Below are 20967 nucleotides of genomic sequence, written 5' to 3'. Positions count from 1 at the left end.
CTTCTACCTTTCCAGGAACCTCTTCCTGTGATCATACAGCATAAATTAGTCTATGCTATCAGGGATGGAATCTAAAGAAGATAAAAGCACTGGAAGTATGCAGAAGTGTGAAAAAAATTAACGAGAATCATTGATGGTAACACAAAAAAAAAAACCCCACCACCAATAACACAATCATGCAATACAGATGAAGGCTATGTTGCTCAGACCACTTGGGTGTGAGTGTCAGGCACGGGTATGGATGCAGATGTCGAACTCGCTAAATTATAAAGACACCGGAACACGGCTAAAAAGTGTCTGAATTTCGGACTCGGGTATGGAAGTCCTTCAATTTAATATATATATGTATGTATGCGCAAATTTAATACATTTACACACATCTGGGTTGAATAATTTACACGGCCCAGTCCAAAACGATGTTTTAAGACTAAATATAATTTCAATTTAACAGGATCAAAATAGCTTGAATATTAAGGGCCAAATTATAGCTTTTAAAACCGAGCCTATGTAAAAAGAGGCTGGATATTTATATATTTTATCCTTTCAGGTAATATATGTCCCCATTGGAAAATATTTTTGTAAAATTTTAATTTTTTTTTATATTTCTAAATTATTTTAATGTATTTATATTAAAAATAAATTTTAAAAAATAAAAAATATTATTTAAAAATAAAAACATTTTAAAAAACAACTATTCTCATTGTATATAAAAAAAACAATCATTTTCGCATTATCAAATGAGATGTAGGTAATAAACAGCGTCGTCTTCTTCTTCCCATTTGTTCTTGGCGCAATCAACCGTTTCTTTTCTTTTTTCTCTCCTGATTTCTGTCACAGCCGTGTCCATAGTTTTGGCGTGCTGTCAGACACGTATTCCATACCCATACCAATACCCATGTCATGTCGACATGGGTACGAAGCGCTGATGAAAGTCCGAGCAACAGAGAAGAAGGTAATAACATGTGTTATAGCTTGAATGATAGGCTTAAGTTCAATTTGGTGCTAAATTTTCGTATATTTTTTCATTGTGGATTTCAAATCCCTCCCGGGTTGGTTTGTTTTCTAATACTTGACAAATGTCAAATCTAGCTGAAAGCATCCCCCCTTCCCATTATCTTCCAAAGGATCTCACTCCTTTTTATTCATGTCAATATCCACTGTTTGCATTAAAAGTCAAGCATGTGCAACAGTGCACATTGATAAGATGCCTTCATAAAATAAAAGATAAGCCAGCCCCTTTAGAAAGGCTTGGACAGATCCAAAGCAACCCTTTTCTAATTTCATGGCCTTCAATATTTCAAGTAAAACTCATATACACATCATCAATACTCACTCTCTCGACACTAACAAGCCCAGAAAACACCACTCATTTGACAAAACAAAAATCAAGAAGATAATTGACAGTGATTGCAGATTGAGAGAGCACAAAAAACTAATCAAACACAAAGGGAAGTGAAAAATAACTAGTTACGAAACAATAAGATTATTGGATCTGATGGGGCTTTTTTGTTTCAATAGAATCCTTAGCTGTGCCTTTTGACACTCCAACTTTGTGCCCCGATGCTTGTTTTTGGACCCTATTGCTCGAACCACTCTAGGGAATTCGACAAACCCCTTCATCCCTCTCTTGATGTGAGGATTCTCAGGTTCTGGTGATGCTCTGCTTCTCTGAATTACCATTGATGAAATGCTACTAGTGTTGTCATTAAATGATGGCTTTTCACTCAAGATCGCCCCTGTCGATTCACTGTTGTCATAACAGGATTTCTCACCCAAAACTAACCTGTTTAACTGGCCCGACAAAATAGCTGTAGTCTTTAAAGGAGTTGCGATTTCAGGTTCTTTATCTTCTTGACTCTTCTGTTCCATTCTGGAAGTTGAATTCTGGTGAGGCTCTGCCTGTGTAGTTGTTCCTACCAATTCTAACAACTTCTCTTCAAAGAGCATTTTCGCCTCTGCAAGCTTCATTTGAACTCTTTCTTCTCTTAAGACCTCAGCCATTCTTATCATCTCTCTTTCCTCTCCCATTTCTCTTTTCATGTGATCAATCTCCTCTTTATCAGAAGAGATTTCTCTAGCAAGCTCTTCGCAAACTCTCTCAAGTGCTTCCCTTCCTCTTCTTTCTTCAGCCAATTCTTTAGCCAGTCTTTTACTCATAGTCTCCAACTTCTTTCGTGCCTTACGTTCATATTCAAGTTCAGCTTTCAATTCCAGGATCCGGGCTCGAGCGAAATCTAGCTCAGTGTCCATGATAGGTGTAAAAAAGGTGAGATCCCAGAAAGAGGCTGCGATCTTACGAGCTGAAAGAGGGAGGTGTAGGTGACGAAGATGTTTTTTTGCTTTCAAAATGTTGTTGATGATGGATATTATGTTGTGAATTATAAAATGGATTCTCGTACAATTTCCAGCTTGTGGTGGTGGTGGTGGTGGTGGGGTCTCGAGGATTGGATTCACTCATGGAATTGTCTAGGCTGCTGATTGATCATCATCACCTTCACTTCTCGAGATATATTAAAATTAAAATGTTACGACACGTTCTGTTATTATTAATTATTTGACAATGATATATTCTATGATCTAACTGGCTACATGTTGGATATGTTTACACTTGTAAAAGGTCTTCTTCGAGTTCTAGTCTTGCTTTTACTGTCCTAGACTCCTAGGAACTAAAAAGAGTGGGGAGAGGAAATGAATCTGGCTCTTTCATTGAAGAAAAAACAAAGTGAAAGATGAAAATGGCTTTTTCTTAATTTTTGAAAAAAATAAAAAAGGTTGCCGCCTTTACTTTATTCTATTCGGACTCCGAATGCAACAGAGTTTGAGCTAACGAGGTACACCACAAAAGAAAAGAAAAATAATAAAGCAAGGTGGCTTCTGTTGATTGCTGAGCAGTGAAGAATTGATACCAAAAAAGAGTGCTATGAATAGCGAGGGAGGGGTGATTAAAAAAACTTAAAAATTAATTAAATTGAGAAAATTAGAAAAAAAATAACTGAAAAAACTGAACTGTAAAAAAAAATCGATTAAAATTTTGAAAAAACCGGCCAGTTTGGTTCGGTTTCAGTTTTATAAACCTGAAATCGAAAAAACCAAATTGAATCCAAACCGAAAAAACCTGGATAAAACCGAGCCAAACCGGTTTGAACCGGTTTTTTTCCTAAAAAAACCAAACTGAAACCGATCGGTTTGAACCGATTTCGATTTTTTTTAAAAAAAATTCGATTTGATTATTTTTTTTAATAAAACAAACTAACCCAAAATGATCACCCATAAACGGATGTATCTCCTTGAAAATGCATTTGAATTAATATTTACATCATGTATTTAAAAAAAACGTAATAAATAAAGAAAACACATTACAAAAAGCCTACTAATTAATATTCCTAAAACTTCCAACTTAATGGAACAAAAGTAAGATTAAACTATATTTTAGTAACTTCCATTCATTTATATACAAGTATCTTCCTAATAAAATCAAATACAATAATAAATTATATTACAAAAAGTTCTCTAAATACATTATCCTACTAAACAAAAAGAACACTGTATATCTATTGCTCTAGTATGATATGTGAAGGACCTGTAAAATTAAATCATATTAGAAAATTTAAACAATATTTAGAATAAATTCAAATATTAATCCATCATTATATATTTATTCTCAAAACTTGAAAGCACATAAAAATTTAATAACTCGGTCATCTTGTATTCTGATACTACAAATTCTATTTAGTTAATAGTCTAAACAACTATCCCGGTTATATGTCATATAAATGCCACTAGCTTCAATTAATTTAAACAATTGTACTGGTCTCAGCTAGACTAAACAATTTTTCTTCCATAAAATACATTACAAAGAATAATACACATTTAGTGAAATTGCAGATAAGTAAACAATTAATTCCTATAAATAATATTTAGGTGTAGAACATATATAGCATAAATCACCACTTAATGAAAACATATATAGCATTAAAGAATAATAATAATCATCGTAGTTGTGGTCAAGTCGGGTACAATTCTCTCTGTCGGAGGGTTTAGAGACCTTAAAAACTAATGATCTTAGGGTTTGTTTGGCAGTGTGGTTGCGGTTACTTTTCAAATAGCTTTTCATGCCTAAATGCATGCCAATGATGTTTTTTTATTTTTTAAAAATTATTTTTGATATCAGCACATCAAAATAATTTGAAAACACTAAAAACATATTAATTTGAAATTAATAAAAAAATAAAAAATTTTCAAATTTTATCAAAATATTTTTGAAACACAAAAACAAACAGGACTTAGTCATTGACAAATATCATATGACAATTGCATCCCACTGTGATAATAATGCCCATTCAATCAGACTAAATGAGTGTTTTTTTAAATAAATACCTTACCTAATAATTAATTAATAAATAATACATAAATATTGCAAATCTATACGTGTACTAGTATTTTATTCTGCTTTGAATAATAAATAATATTTAAATAATAAATATTTATATGATTTGTTATCTGATGAGTGGAGTATATAAATATAAAAAAAACTTCTGGCAGAGAGTAGAAAAAAATTATGGAAAATTCTACAGTTTAGCTTTTCCAATTGCGTAAGTTCGGAAAAACATGAAAAAATTGGAGAAACCACAAGAGATCCAAATCTCTTCAAAGTAATCTGAAGCTCTTTGCAGAAGCTCTAGAAATCATGTAACCCACACCCAAACACATGACCCAAACCCCAACATCAATAGCCCATCTGACAACCTCCACTTCCATCTCAACCTCTGCACAATCTCGCCCGCACCCCTCTTCCAAATCTCCACCGTACGAGAATCCCCTCCCGTCACAACCACAATAACATCCACCATCCGATTCATCCGAAACGACCTCTCTATCCTCTGGAATCACCTCCAGCCTATCACAGCCTCTTTTGCTCTTCCTTTTCCTCGTCACCACCTTCTCAACCAAGACTACCAGTCCCTCCGCCGCCACACGAACCTCCACCACCCTAGCGTCATCACCGCCTCCACCGCCACAACACTCCAACTTCCACCTTTCCAAGTCAGCATCTCTTCTAAAAATCCCCTCCAGCACCCTCTCTTCTCTTAAATAAACCTCAAACTGAACCCCTTCGTTGACCCGAACCCGTTCTCTTGACCCGAACATAACCTCTCCATCTCCTTCCTTTTTATCCACATCAACAATCCTATGAAGACCTAAGAACGCTTTAGTCACGGGTCGAAACTTGGACCCATCACTGACAAGATCATGAGCACGAGGGAGATAAACAAGAGTGAGTGACTCGGGTACCGGTTTGTTATCGGGTCTAGGACCAGTGAACCGGACGTAAAAAGATTTAATCTTCAAGTGCTTTTCTCGGGTTCTTGATTGCAGCCCATGAAAGTCCGTGGTTCTACACATTGTAGACTCGCAGCAAACTACAAGAATGAAATGAAGTTGCGGGGTTGTTCAAAGAAAGATTTTTATGGCTTCAATAGATAAGGAGAGAAAGAGAGAGAGAGAGAGAGAGAGGTATTAACGGCAGCTATGAGAGCACGCGGTTTTTATGTTGTTGAAAGACAAAAAATCTTTTTCTTTCCTGCAAGCGATGGACTTGCTACGTGAGAGGAAGCTGCTTCTTTTGGTGTGCTGTATTGGAGGAGGAGGGGAGTTGGTGGACAGCCGGGTTTTAATCACCGTTGATATAGTAGAAGATGTGTGACGTGTGGTGACTTTTTCATATTTTTTTTTATTAATATAAATATCTTGAAAATATCTTGATTAAAATTTTACAAATTATAAAATTAATTTCAATTAATTTTATAGATTTTAAAATTAACAACTATGTAAGTTTTTAATGACACTAAAATTTATAAAACTTGAATTAATAATTTTTAAAAAATAATTCTAAAATATGACCAATTAAACTAGATTTAAATAAACTTTTTCACATTTAATTGGTTGGATTTTGTGACTCTATATTTATATATAGAGTCGTAGACATCAATACCAATATAGAATCTGAATCTTTGGATTTTTTTTTAATTTTTTTTATTCATTGTCAAATTAGATTATAAGTTTTTATCAAATAAATCTTGGCTTTATTAATTAAAATCAATTTGACATATATAATTCTTTATTATTAGATTTCAATCGTAACAGATATAATTACTTAATTGTGTATTATGAAAATATTTTGATAAAAACATTTTACAAAGAAAGAAAACCTAATCTAGTCACGAGGCCCGGCAAGAATCTTGATTGCTCGACAGTACCCGAGTTGATCTAAGCTATGTACAGAAATGAGAAAGAAGAGAACGCTACCCCAACCTAATAACTCTTGGACAATATTTGGAATACAGCTCCAACATGCATATAATTCTGAATGAAAGAAAAATACTCTTAACATAGGATGATCATCACGACCATTCTCCGGCCCATTGACAATGGAAGAACCAGTACGCAGAATAATCAACAACTAACACCAGCATGCATCTTGATAGCAAGAAGGTTACCGACGATTCTAAAATGACATTACATGGCAGGCATATTCTAAATAAGAATTCCAAGTAAATATATATCACCATCAAGATTCCCGTGTTATAAACTAGCCTATACGTAACACTCAAAACAAGAGGTGACTCCCTCTCTTCGAATTGTCTATATAGTAAGAGCATGACAAAAATCCCAAATAGTTAAAGCATAAAATGCATTATAAGCAACAAACCATTGCAACCATTTCCCTATGGATCAATCTAACAGAAATGCACTGAGATTGTCCAAGAAACTACTAAGTCCAACAAACCATTACCACCGATCTAAGGAAACAAGAATTCATGGATCAATTCAAGATTGAAGGATTGTACAAATGTTTTTGTCAACAGGAAACAGAAAGTAAATCAAATAGCTACTTGGCATGAACACAGGCTCTTATGATAACTTTATTATGAAACAAGTTTTCTATTACACTAACCAAGCTATCATTCTCTGCCTGGCAAGTACGAAAAAAAGCTTGTTAGATTATATGAAGCATGACATTCTTTCACTTGGAGGTGTAATGCATAAAGCTCAAGAGATATATTGGAAGCTCTACCAGATTGATATAGAAAGCAAGATTACCCTTTCTTCATTGGCTCTAAGCATTTTTCGTTTGAAATACTACGATGTTTCTAATTTTCCAATTCACATTCCAAACAAGAATGAAGATACTTTTATAAGGCGTGCCTATTATGGTGGTCATACAGATACATACAAGCCATACTCAGAATTCAAAGATAAGCATGCATCTAGCTGAACACCCACCAAAATACTATGTGCAAGACAAATCAGTCTCAGAAACTGGTGATGTGTATTTCCCTTAAATCCACCAAGATTCTATCATGTAAGAAAAATCAATCTCCAATTTTCAATTCCAAAGTGCACAGATTCACCTAAACTCAACACTTGTATGCTACTTCACGCAAAAACACACACAAAGGAATCAAACAGTGGCCAATTTACTTCAAGAGCTTGTACATATTGTTGAATATCCACTTTCACGGAGATACATGAAATTTATAAAACTATTCTACTAACCCAAAAACCAAAATAAAGCACATCAACAAGAAATTAAGAAAACCACACAGTAAACCATCCAATGTAAGCAAAGTTACTGTGGCAATGTTCAAGTATCTACCTCGAATTCTTGACATGTCCATCTTCTTCGAACTCCAAAGTCACAGCTCGAACTCATCTTCTAGCTTCAAAGCCTCAGCTGCAGCCTCTTCCTCTTCATCATCCACAACAAAATAAGGATTATGTGCTTCTGGCTTAAACTTATACCCAGTAAAGACATAAAATGCCAAAGTAGCCAATTCTCCAGCCACCACGCTCGTCCATAAATACTTATATGAAGTAATTGTCTCCAACGCATAAACCACAACCCTTGTAAAGTAAATATAACAAATCACCACAATATAATACTGCCTAAACAGAGTCAGCTTCATCAAATTCACCGCCGCCTTTCCATCCGTCCTTGCAGCCTCCCTCAAATTCTTAATGGACCAAACAATCGGAAACAAAACAGCGCAACAACAAACAACATCAACCAGCAAGAACACTTGTTTCCATGTAATCCAATCCTGCCCATACGGTCCAGTCTCATCAATAACAACTTGGGCAATATTGGCAACAACTTGTAATGGAATCACAATCATCAAAACCTTCTTTTCTTTATCTTGTAAATACGGTTTCAAAAACGACCACCCAGTACCAATCAAAACAATCAAAGTAAACAACGTAATCCCCTTCAAAAAACTGAAAATGTAAAACAAAACATCCCATCCATGGGCATAACCCGTTCTCTTAATGTAACTCTTATCCTCAGCTTCGCATAACAAATTCACTGTCTTTAAGATTACCACAGCAAGCATGAAGAAATGAATTCGATAAACAGTAAGCCGTTTCCTATATAAAACATAAATCCAAACACCAACTAAACCGAAATAAATCAGCGACAATAAGTAATAAACCCGCGGCAAAATAGTTTTTCCCGCCGACAAATAGTCACGAACTTTACCGCCTCTATCGAGATTATACATGACCGACTTGACGTCCATGGAGACTTTCAACGACGTCAAGCAATTGGCGAACACAAGCGTGTACTGATCGGCGTCGTTTTGAGTTACAATTTTGGAGAGGCTGTCATGGTCTTTCTTGAGGTCGTTGAAAGTGAAAACGGGCTTGATAAGATCCGATTGGAGAGCGCACGCGATTTCACCATCTTCGAGTTGGTTAATAACGTGAAGCCAGGAATCACGAGTGCAGAGAAAGAATCCGATTTTGGATCGGTCGAGATCCGGGTTAGGGTTAGAGAGGCGGATGTTTGTGACGTTGAGTTCGAGTCGGCCGAAGTGGGTGAACCCGAATTCGTCGAAAGGGATAATTTGACGGTCATCGGATCGGATATCGGAGAAACGGATCTCGGCGAGGGAGAGGGAGAGTAGAAGAGAAGTGAAAAGGGAGAAGAGGGTGAAGCGAGTAGCCATGGATCTGAGAAAGAGGGAATTCGATTCTCAGATCTGGTGGAACCTGAATTAATTTTGATCTGTATTTTATTTATCGTTTGCGTCGTGTTGGTCAATGCTTGAAGCTGAAGGAAAGAATACATACATATAAATACATACATACATACATACATTTATATTTATATTTATAATTTAGGTGTGAGTTGCTCTATTAATCTTTGTTTGGTACTCGTTACGGCCTGCCACCTCCTTTCTTTTCTACCTTCTAGACCTGTGAGGCTGTTACGCCATATCTTTTTATCATATTTTTTTTCTAATATTACGTTCTTAAAGTTCGAATTCAAAAACCCAAACAATTACACAAATTTTATTTTCTTAAGCACCAAACATCTCGAAGGGTTTCGATTTTTTTTATTCTTCGGCCTTGATTGATATCCAATTAGATAAATATAAGTCCAGATATGAATAAATTGAAATAAGATATAACTTCGTCGCGAAGAACAAAAAGAGAGAGAGAGAGAGAGAGAGCATGAGGGAGGAATCTGGGATCTAAAGAAAGAAGATGACGGAATCACAAACAATTAATTATTAAGATGGGAAAGTCTTGAGTGAGATTAGGAGATTGGGTTGGGGTTTTCTTGTAATTACCAATTTGACATCCAAGAAGGTTGCGTGAAGGAGGGAGGAGGGGAAAAGCCTGGGGAGGTGATAATTCAATGGAGTTTCTTAAGAGATAATTTCTCGATTTGATTTACGTAACAAATCAACTATATGCAAAATTTGTTTTTTATTTTTTTAAAGTTTTGAAAGTTCCAAAAAGAGATGTACAGAGAAGATAAGAAAATTCAAGTCTTGTCGGTGGCTATATTTGGGCCTTGGTTTAGATGTGGATTCCTAGGTTGAGACTAAAGGTATTGGTTTTTATTTTAATGTAGTTTTGTACTCTTGTTTATCGTTCCCCGCTCCTTATCTCTCCGCGTTGTCCGATTGGCTAATGATTTTTTTTTATATATATAATTACAAAAATATCTCATCTAAATTTTATTTTTTATTTGTATTTTTATAAATTGCATTTTATATTCTAGATTAATAACAGATCCAAATAAAATGCATGGTTGAAATGTAAATTGTTATTAAATATATAAACTACAAGATAGAAAATATAATTTATAAAAATATAAAGAAAAAGTAAAATTCAAATCAAAGAAGATTTTTGTGATTATTATTTTTTCTCTGCCATTTTAGATTAGTGAATGATTTATTTTTTAATCATCATTAGCAAGGTTTTTTTTTTTTTTATGTTCGTCTTTTATCATCATTGTTGGATTTTAAGTAATTTCATCTCAGTCCAAATAAAATTTCTTTTCATTTGTGAAACATGATTTCCTTATTTAGAAATATGATTGTATCCGTGTTTTTAAAAAATTAATTTTTTATATATTTTGGATCGTTTTGTTGTACTGATTTCAAAAATAATTTTTTTAAAAATAAAAAAAATATTATTTTGATATATTTCAACACAAAAAAAACTTTAAAAAATAACTACAATCAAACTCTCACAAGCTTGAGGTGACCATGTTCCAGAGAAAAGTAACAGAAGAAACAGTTAGAAAAAAGACTTTGAGTGTGTTTGGTATTGCAGTAGCTGTTGTGGTTGTGGTTTGAAAAAAGTTGTTTTATAAAAAATACTTTTAGTTGAGGTTGGTTTGAAAAAATAGGTGTTTGGTTAAAACTGTGGTTGAAATTGAGGTTGAAGAAAAAATAGTTTTAATGTGTTTGGTTAAGAATGCTTTTAAAATTGAGGTTATAAAATAATTTTAAAAAATATATATTAATATTGATGGTTTTTAATTTAAATATTGTGGATTTAACTATTGCTATTATATCATGAAATAAATCATACTTTATATAAAATATTTTTTATTATTCCATGAAACCATCTATAATTCCATTACGTACGAAATACATCCGACAAAAACTACAGTTTCCATAATTTTTTAGCATGTAATAAAATTAGATAAAATATTATCATGTATAAAATTCACTCTAAACTAGTTTTTTTTTTTAAAAAAAATATTAAAAAAATTAACACACTCAACAAAAAAAAGTGTCCACGCAGTGCAAGAGAATTGCACTGTTCACTATTTTTTAAGTGAACAGCGCATCACTATGCACTGTTCATGTTAATTGCACTGTTTATTGAACAGTGCAATTAATGTGAACAGTGCAAAAAAAACAAGGAATTCTTGCTTTTCAAATACTGCATTTCCAACGCAGAAAAGAGGTGGGACCAGTGAACAGTATGCCTTCTTTTTCTTTAACCAAATGGCTGCAACTGCGTTTTAAATAAAACACAGCCGCAACCACATAGCTAAACAGGCTCTTTGTTTTTCTTTGAGAAAAAATATATCTAAAACCAGTTCCTAAACTACTATCAATCTCTAGAAAGACAATTTTTTCAATGTTCAATTTTCTTTCTTCATCTAAGTAGAAATCGCTAATTCCTTTCTTTATTCTAATTAGAAATTTTTATTTTCTTTCTCGATTTTCATCATAAAATTACAATCTCCTGTTTGATTATTTATCTGATTGTCTCCAAGTTTTTTATAGCTTTTGCAATTGATTTTATAATTTGGTTTTGATTGATTTTGTGAAATCTTTCATGTCTCTCTTTCTGTTTATTTGATTTTTGGGTGGTTTATCATGATATTTACGTCTGAATCTCTGATCTTTGTGGGTCCTTTTTCCTTTATAAATAGTTTATCAATAATATTTTTTTCAAGGACTAAATTGATAATTGTTTCATAGTTAAGAGACCAATTTGAGGTTTCTCTCATTAATTAATGGCAATTTCTAAAGTTTATTTTGTTAATCATCCCGTAAATCTCGTTTCAACAAACAATTTTCGATATTGGCAATGATTTGTTGCTCCTCCTGTTTTAGTGCCAAATGATCCTAGCAATAGTTCAGTCTTCAGTGCCAACTTTGATGGGGAAAATAGGATTAGGAAGAAGTATACAAGGCCACTGAATTATGAAGATCGGAGGAAATAGATTAATGGAAAGTAAAATGAACGGAGGTTTCTCATTGCTCTTGCCTCCTGGTGTGGTCTCGTCACAAACTGGGAGGACCCTCAACTCAGAAAGTTGCTTACTAGTTTCCAATCCTGCGTACCCTATCTTGTTAAATATTCTCATGAAGTTCTAGGTAAAATATGCAGCAATTTCTGATGGATTTAGCAGGTAAGTAGTTGCCCCAGCTTCTTAAAAGATCACAAGGAAATTAAATGGCCAAATCTAGGATTCAATTCGGTATGTTCCGGAACTGAACTGACAAGCATGATACCACATCTCAAATACACTAAATTTCTCTCTAACAGCTTTCTTGTGAGAATGTCTTTTCCGACATTACATCTATAGATACTACTAATATGTGGATAATAGAACTGCTATTAGTTTTTGGCTGAGAAGAAAGCAAGAGCGCCAACAAATGGTGCATTGATATATGTAGCTGGCTCGGATTGCTGATAGCTGTTTCGATCATCAGCGAAATGGTCTCTGTTATCAGGACCGCCTACTATGGCTCCAACAAGGACATTCGGGTTGGGAGAGCTGGAGTAGAGGTACTGAAACCCATCGTTACAGGAAATGCGGTTCGGGTGTGCATGTATAGATGGCACCGAGGAACCCCTGTGATGCACATGTTGTGGATACTTGTTACCGAATCCAACCATGTAAGACATCTTTGCTGGATTATCACCTAAGATATAGTCCACTTGCTTCTTCGCCTGAGCGATGAGTGACTCTGCTGTCACGGTTGAACCACCGCATTTGGCAACTCCTCCATTTGAGCCAAGATACTTAGCATACGTCAATAGAAGGAAAGTTGTGGAGGTTACATATTGCAAATTGCTTTCGGTTGCTTTATAATAAAGCCCCCCTGCAAAGCACATGGAAATGCTGTCATATTCACTAGCATTAAGTTTTCTTGTTAGTATCACTGAAATAATGAAAAAGTTGCCCACCAGGAGTGTATTGGGCCTGGAAACTAGAAGTGCCTGGAATTAGAGAGCATATGTAGTTGTCTGAATGCGATTTATATAACTGAAATTCTTCAGTAGTTTTCTCCAAGAATTCCTGTTGAGCCACAAAGTTCAAGCTTTATATGGTTTCTAATATTTATGCAGGTGAAGCAGGAGATCTGTATACAATAGAACCTTTGAAAGGAGAATCTTAGTCCCGGGTCGCTTGTCATCCCAACTAAAGGAGTAGTCATCATCATCGGAACCCATTGTGTGACCATTTGACTGGATGTAAGCCAAGTATGTTCCATTCAGCGAGGCTTTATGAAGCCACGATGCACCCCAGAGAAGCTCATCCTGAATCGACAAACTTAGGTTAAGATCTATGATTGACTTCAGAAAGCCAAGAACTGAAGACAATCTTACTTGGTATCCAGAGTACGAGCAGTAAAATGGGCAGACTGCGGAATTGAGAGAGTCGCTGTAAGATCCTCTATACCTGTCTGCAAAATTGAATACCTGCATAATCACAATTAGATATTTCTTGCAAGTGCAGAAGCTGACAACTAGTGAACAGTCGATTTAGTTACAATGGATGCCTACTTTCATTGCTGCATGAAGCAATTCGGTGGAGTAAGAAGGGTCAGACTTTTTGAACACAATTGAAGCTGCAGCCAAGGCAGCAGCTGTCTCAGCAGCCACGTCGGATCCTGGGTTCTGCGTGGTTACTTTGTACACATTGCGTGGTGTGTCCATGTCTTCTGGCCTCTCCCAGCACCGGTGATCCATGTTCGGATCTCCAACCTGCACCATCCAGCGTACACCTAAGTCCCATTTCAAATTATCAAGAACGCAGAAACCTATTGTGCCTACTGGCCCCTGCTGTTATCCAAGAGTGCAATTTTCCAGCTGCTGTAACGCCATTTCGCAAAATTCTTAATTTATTATTAGAGGGTAGTGCGCATTTCTCTTGATGAATATGGTTTTATGTGCAAAATTTACAGACTTTCATTATGCATGCTCACTTGAACATATAGTGTGCAGGGGTGGCAGTGGCCGCTTTTAAAAGGTAGTCAGTGCTCCATCGAATGGCTGCTTCGGCATTCGTAATCTGATTCTGCATCGAGCTACCGAATTCAATGACACTCCATGCCAACAAGGTAGTGGTGAAGGCCATCGGAAGGCCAAACTTGACATTATCACCTGCATCGTAGTATCCACCAACTAGGTTCACCTGAAATCCACAAAATAGTAAAACCAGGATAGTCAGTCCTGCTATCTTCATTTTATTATATTCATGAACAGGAAGTTAATTTATAGCAGAATTTGAAATAGTACGTGATAAGCAGAGCCATCAGACAACCCAGAGTCCCCCCTCCATGTTAGCCGTTGGTTCAATGGCAGTTTTCCTGACCTCTGACCCTCAAAGAAGAGGATGGATATTTCAAGAGCATCAGCATAATCTTGAGAAGTAAAGGCAGTGCTGAAATAGCTACGACAACAAAAAATAATGAACAAAATCTGCAACTTCAGTGAAAATGCAGTAGCAATAGCCATTTTCCCACAAGGCTCCACACTATTGAGTCTGTGCTATACTTACTGCAATGTATAGGATTCTAGAGCTTGTGGGTCTGAGCTATATTGAAGAGGAGCTACCATTTTATAGACAGGAGTTGCAGGAAGTTTGAGAGTTCGTTGGTCGTTAAGAGAGAGATTCATGCTAGTCACGGGATCAACTGCGCAAAATTTGGACATTTTGCTCTAGAGACAACAGCATACGCAAAACTTATCCAAAATGCTTAATACAGTAAACCTGAAAGTCGTTGACATGATATTCAAAAGAACACAACAAAAGGCAAAAATTCATATTTCATACCTTAAATGATAGTTCTCGTGCATTAAAATAGTGGGGTTATCTAGAAGAAGAGAGTAGATAAATATAAATCATGCCAAGGTCTTACAGACTGCTCGGATTTTTGTGACCTTGGATACCGTAATTAATGGCTGGAGGGTGGAGTGCGGTACTGGATTTTGGTGGACATGTATCTTGTCTTTAGCAATGAAGTCACGGATACGTATAGAGTCAAAATCACATGAGACTCAACAGAGCCAAGGTGAGGCTTATCAGTTATCACACACGGGTTGGTTACCAGCCATCTGTAAGAACAATTTTATTAGTTAAAGGTCAATCTAGTCCAACAATAATTCCATAACTGATCTGATTCGCCTTACTGTCTGGTTAGAGTGGGGGTGAATATTGATTTTCCAAGTGTTTTGTGCTTAGAAATACTTTATAGTAGTTTTTTTTTTTATTTTTTAAAATTTATTTTTAACATCAATATATCAAAAAAAATCCAAAAACATGAAACAAAAAAAATTCATTTATGATCAAAATTTAACATAGTTGGTCAAAGATTTTACAATATTGTGGGTAGGAATTACCATGTTGTTTGCAATATTAGCGGCTTGATTTGTGAAGTCCTGATAGGACAGGAGCCTAAAGATTGGACTCGTTTAGAGGAAAACTTTTTGAGTTAGTAATTTGTGTGCTCGAGGGTCATCTTTAGATAAAGAAACAACATTCTTTGAGTAACTGCTGTTGCTCGAAACTAAATGTTGGTTCCAGAAAATGTTTGAGGCACCGATTGAAGATTCACATGGAAACCATGTAAAGTATAAAAAAGAAAGGGAAAGGTGCAAAAACACTAGATCGTACCATAATTAGCTTTGTCAAAGTGGATAAAAGCGAGAGGTTTTGTTAAAATATTTGTTAAGAGTATTCAAATGAACCTGTACTTTTATTCTTTGTTATGTAATTATTGTGAACACTTAGCTTGTTAGCGTTTGCCTTCATTCATTCAAGATCTTCTGTTAGAAACTACGTGATCAACAGAATATCTGCAAGGCTAGGCTGTTTTCTACTGGATCCTCTTCAAATGGGGGTGGAACTTGTCCATAAACCATTTCGAAACCCATGTCTACAAGATCTGGTAGTAAAACAAATCCATAGATACATGATACAGAGTTTAGTGTTTCCTTCAAATTCACCACTGTTTCAATTGATAATGTGCATAAATCTCAGTTTGAAGGGGCTAAACAAAGACTTACCAGGAATCATAGTTAATGGAAGCCCAAATTCATTAGCGAAGAAGTCTTGAGCAGGAATCTTGCACATGTTCAAGCACATTCCTACACGTCCACTATTCTCAAAGCTCTGTGGTGAGTTTAATTCTGGGATTTTCACTAATGTTCTTATGAGTTTTATTTCTTTTTCGTCTATATTAATGTTGGGAATTTCAGAAGGAAGGATGTGTGAAGGTTAGAGGAGGGTGTGGTTGGCTGTTGTGTCCTATTTGATCATGAGCTAAATATGAAATAGCTATAACACAAAATCTAGAATAAATACGGAATTAAGGGAAAGTAGCTAAAATCTCGAGCAATCTGGAGGGTTCTATAAAAATAAATTATAAGAGATTAAGAAATAGATCTTTTAAATGGATTTTGATCTTGAAAATAATATCTAATAGCTTTGCGACAAGCGCTTGTAAATCAACTTTTAAAAACTCTAAAAAATATAACTCAACTGATCAGTTTTTAAATTTACTTCCTAGAAATTATCAGTTTGAATCTTACAAACCTCAAGCCCACGGTTCTGGAAGCTTACAAAGTTATTAATTTCAGGACTCCTGTAATTAATTAAAATACATGCAAACTAGCTCACACAATTACATTAAAAAATAAATTTCACTTTTTAAATTATTAATATTTATGTTAATCGACACTTACGGTCCATCAAAACAACAATGCTCATTTATGCTTAGAAGGCATTTCTCGTGGACTTCCTTTATCATAACATGATGTAAGAAAATAAAATTTCTTAGATCGATCACTAATTTAAGCTTGAATCACCAGCAGCAGAATTCAATAAAATATACAAAATAATTGAAAAATAAAAATATATAGATAGGTAGCGTATGTCCTCAATGAAGAGGATGCTCGTCGTGTTGATACAAGTGGCCATTGGATTCCAGACAAAAAGGACAGCAATTGCATTACGGATAAAAAGAACTTATCAAAGAAAAGATAGCAAAAAAACCAAAACAAAAAACAAAAAATCTGCTTTTCTATGGATAAAAAAATTAAAGAGCCCTAAATAAACATAAATAAATAAAACGTATAATAAATAAATAACTAAATAAAAAGAAAGAAGAGAAAAGAAAGTCGAAATGTTAACTGACTTTGTTAAAAATGCTAAATCTTATAAAAAAGATATCATGTACCGAAGAACATCGTTCATTGAATGAGAGGTCTACTGATAAACTTCAAGTTGAGATTTGTCGAAGAAGTAATCTCGAGAAATTATTATTATTATTATTATTATTTTGTAAGATTAGCAATATTAAGGAAGAGTTTCAACACGAGATTATCTTCTTCGGCAGGGATAGTATTGAATATGTTTGTGGGCCAGTGAGCCCAATATCCAATTACCTAACAACCAAGTAGCCCAGCACAAAATCTCATCTTGACAAGAATTTGGCCCACAAACATTAGCACAAAGACCCACAGGCAAGATCCATTCAAAATTGCACTTTGATCTCGTTGCCACTTTTCAATAGATCATCAATTGTCATAGTGACACGACAAGATTAATCATTCTCAATATTAATTAAAAAAAATAATCATGATAACATTAATTAATCTCTGTCTGGGTTTGCAATCGATGAAATTCGGCTAAATACCAACTTCTTAGTGGAACTGTTTGTTGATATTAGCATTAAACAAATAAAAGGAAAGGAAAAATGACATGTTTATGATCCAGGTAGATAGAATTAGATTTGAAATGAAATTTGTGAAGAAATCTGGATGTGTTAGATATGAAACTTGAAGCTTGAAGAAAATCCGATAATAAAAGATTTTGATTATTGGTTCAGGTTTAAATAAACTAATTGTTTTTTAAATAAATTCTACGATCAGTTTTCCCATAAAAAACTTGTTGGGTCTTCTAAAATTTTAATTAGACTCTAGTTTTGTTTGTTTTAATTATTATTTTAGTTATTTTAAAATTTTATTTAGTTTTTTTTCTAGTGTTTTTAGTTATTATTCATACTTTTATAAAATATCAGATATTATTAGAGCTTTAACTTTGAGGCTTAGTTTTTTATTTTGCTCTGTCTGCCCACATGCCGATCTCTTGGCTGCATATTCCTGGCTACCTGCTAACCACGACATGGAAAAAAAATGCACAGGTGTGACAGCTCACATCACAAGAGGCAAAGCATTACAGATCGCATGCAAAGATTAACAAAGTAGATGCATCTCACATGGTAATGGCTCAAAATTCAACACTGACTTGGGTCTTAATTTTACAGAAATCCATATCCTGTTGTAGGGAGGGGCATGCAGACTGAACCCCATATATACATGGTTTCTTTTAACACTCAACATCTCATCTTTGCTTTCAGTTTTTTCAATGGAAGGAAGTCAACGTTGGAACTCGAGGGATTCCAAAGAAAAGAGGGACAAATCAATAAATAAGAAGCTTTGGGAATGCAGAATTATGACAGCATAGATAGTTATGGGTCATCAGAACAAACTTGAGTCGGGCTTTTGACTTTTGGTCTCTCTTGCACTCAACTCTACTCAGGACTGATCAATTCAGATCTAGTCAGCATATATATATATATATATATATATATATATATGTCCTTCTTTTGTAGTGATAGCTTCATGTGATGGTGGTAGTTTATAAAGAGAATATTGAAGTCAATTGCAGAGAGTAGTGCTAGTCATCTTTGTTTTCTTATAGGGAAATATAGTTGGCATAGAAGGATGAATTCATTGATTCTGTGATCTTTATTATAGCAAGACAACCAGCCATTGCAGGGATGACCTGCAGGTTGAGCTAGCATGGTGATAATAAATGCTAGGAAAACTCTAAGATGATTCTCTTGAATTCATATCTACTGCTGTGAACAATGTGAGTAACTTATTATATAGTTCTTAGCTATTGCTCTTACAAAGAGCATGTAGTAATTAATCTCTTAGCATTTTAGAGTTTAAAATATTAAAAAAGATGGATCAACAGTATTGAAGCGAATTATGAAGCTGTCAGTTCATACACAAGGCCATACAAATTACTTGGCACAAATAATTTAATCCAAACCATTAATTTTAAAACTAATGATGAAATTAAAACATGACTAATCATGTTCCTTTAAAAATATTAAATATCTTCTACTAATAATATTTATATTTTTAAGGACAGAAGCAAATTGGTCTTATCTTTGGTTTGTAAAAATTACAAACATTTTTTCTTTGTTGATTATTTTATTTTCCAAGATTACATCTTTTTATTGTACTTTGCCTATAAGCAATGTAACTTTCTTCGCTTCGTATTCGGGTTTCAAAGGCCTTTAAATTAATGTTTATATATTTATAACCATACTCATAAGCCATAAGGAAATCGCTACGTACAGAGAGATCGAGCCAGTATTTGATTGAAGTTGGGAGGTTGAACAAACATCCCCCGATCTCTAAGTACAGGTTGGAAGTTTTTTTTGGCTTTCTGGTTTTATGAGATGGATCCTGGGGTGGATTGGTGGAGAGAAAACTTGCTTGACATGCACAAGGAGTTTTTCACCTGGATGGTACGGACCCTTTTTTATTGGCGGAGATGGTTGATGGGGTTCCCTATGTTTAGCAGATGTGAAGACTTGCTCATGAATGCAGGGCTAATGAGCTTACTAGGGGATCACTCATGGAGATTGATCACGTACGGGGATTATTGATAGAGACAATATCGTGATCTCCAAGGAAACTCGGATACAAACAAAGAAATTTATTAGACTTGAAGATAACTGGAGAAAATCTTATATAGGGCCGGAGATATGTACACTCGCACTCACACATGAGGGATATTAATAGAGATTCTTATGGTGACATATATAGAAATAGCAATTGAGATTTTTATGGATACAACATTGGATATAGAGATACCGTGAAAGAATTTAATGAAGACAGCGAGATACCCATGGATAATTTCATGAAAACTTGGAGATGACCATGAATACATGCATGAAGATAACCTGGAGACATGGAGATATCGAGATAACCATGAAGAAATGGACAAGTAGAGATATCCATGGAGAATTTTATATAGATCTGGAGATGTAAATGGATATATGGAGATACCCATGAAGAATTTCAAATATACTTGGAGATATCCGTGGATCAGATGTGAAGGAGTTCATGGAGAATTTCAAGGAGTACGTACTAGAGGTATATATGAAGACATTGGAGTCTATTATATTTTTATAAATACATGGAAATAAATAAAGGAGACATGAAAATAGGAAAACAAAATAGAGGGATTTATTTACAAAAGAATATATATTTTTTTCATTTATAACACATTATTAGAGGTACATTTTTAGATGGAGTTAGTGCCATATATAAGGGAGGTTCTTACCATTTGGTCTTAATTACTAATTTTTTTTTTAAGATTTATTATATTTTAGTGCCAGCTTACCTTTCTTTTTTAATTAGGTTTGTATATATTGCTTATAACTCCTCAAAACATGATCATTGACCTTGAACTACCTATTTTTGACCTTAATATTATGGTTGAGTAGTTTTATGCATGTATGCTTTATGCCTCAAATGAGTTGACAATCATTGTCCTCTAATAAGTTTAGGTTAGTTTAGAGTCCTTCATCATTCTTTTCAGGGGAGTATTAGAGTACTATGTAGCAAGGGCATTTTATTCTTGCAAATGTAATATTCCATGTTCCATAAGTGAGAAGGAATGAGGTCTCATTGGTGAAGGATTTTGGTGTAGCTTTGTATGTTCATAAAATTTCATCAAGGGGTTTTGCCCATTTTTTTTTAGCTTTTAACTAGTTGGATACCCGCGCTACGCGGCGGGTTCACTTTTTATTTTAATAAAAATTACTGTAAAAA

The 20967-nt window shown here is 34.6% G+C and overlaps 4 protein-coding genes across 4 annotated transcripts; all 4 read right to left on the bottom strand.

Annotated features, from left to right (window-relative positions):
• Positions 1–1270: 1270 nt before the first annotated feature.
• Positions 1271–2801, bottom strand: LOC7497527 (protein BRANCHLESS TRICHOME). The gene has a single exon (XM_024597221.2). The coding sequence runs from the start codon at positions 2248–2250 to the stop codon at positions 1468–1470; it is 783 nt and encodes a 260-aa protein (XP_024452989.2). The 5' UTR covers positions 2251–2801; the 3' UTR covers positions 1271–1467.
• Positions 2802–4647: 1846 nt separating this feature from the next.
• Positions 4648–5403, bottom strand: LOC7497526 (uncharacterized). Its single transcript, XM_002303660.4, has one exon. The coding sequence runs from the start codon at positions 5401–5403 to the stop codon at positions 4648–4650; it is 756 nt and encodes a 251-aa protein (XP_002303696.3).
• Positions 5404–7458: 2055 nt separating this feature from the next.
• On the bottom strand, positions 7459–9121 carry LOC7497525 (protein CANDIDATE G-PROTEIN COUPLED RECEPTOR 7). The gene has a single exon (XM_024597755.2). The coding sequence runs from the start codon at positions 9006–9008 to the stop codon at positions 7698–7700; it is 1311 nt and encodes a 436-aa protein (XP_024453523.1). The 5' UTR covers positions 9009–9121; the 3' UTR covers positions 7459–7697.
• Positions 9122–12266: 3145 nt separating this feature from the next.
• On the bottom strand, positions 12267–15233 carry LOC18097063 (endoglucanase 1). The gene is given in 10 exon segments (XM_052451143.1): positions 12267–12926; positions 13012–13123; positions 13204–13365; positions 13435–13527; positions 13612–13812; positions 14034–14047; positions 14050–14242; positions 14347–14500; positions 14609–14767; positions 14885–15233. Coding segments are annotated over 10 exon segments (1599 nt in total). The 5' UTR covers positions 14908–15233; the 3' UTR covers positions 12267–12438.
• Between the last annotated feature and the right edge of the window lie 5734 nt (positions 15234–20967).

This window comes from Populus trichocarpa, chromosome 3, assembly GCF_000002775.5.
Source record: "Populus trichocarpa isolate Nisqually-1 chromosome 3, P.trichocarpa_v4.1, whole genome shotgun sequence".
NCBI classification, from domain to species: Eukaryota; Viridiplantae; Streptophyta; class Magnoliopsida; order Malpighiales; family Salicaceae; genus Populus; species Populus trichocarpa.
Note: the sequence above shows the minus strand (reverse complement) of the source record. Positions and strands in the feature narration are given on the sequence as shown.

Excerpts from the sequence above, each read along its gene's own strand:
- LOC7497527 (XM_024597221.2), bottom strand. The coding sequence starts at position 2,250 with ATGGACACTGAGCTAGATTTCGCTCGAGCCCGGATCCTGGAATTGAAA.
- LOC7497526 (XM_002303660.4), bottom strand. The coding sequence starts at position 5,403 with ATGTGTAGAACCACGGACTTTCATGGGCTGCAATCAAGAACCCGAGAA.
- LOC7497525 (XM_024597755.2), bottom strand. The coding sequence starts at position 9,008 with ATGGCTACTCGCTTCACCCTCTTCTCCCTTTTCACTTCTCTTCTACTC.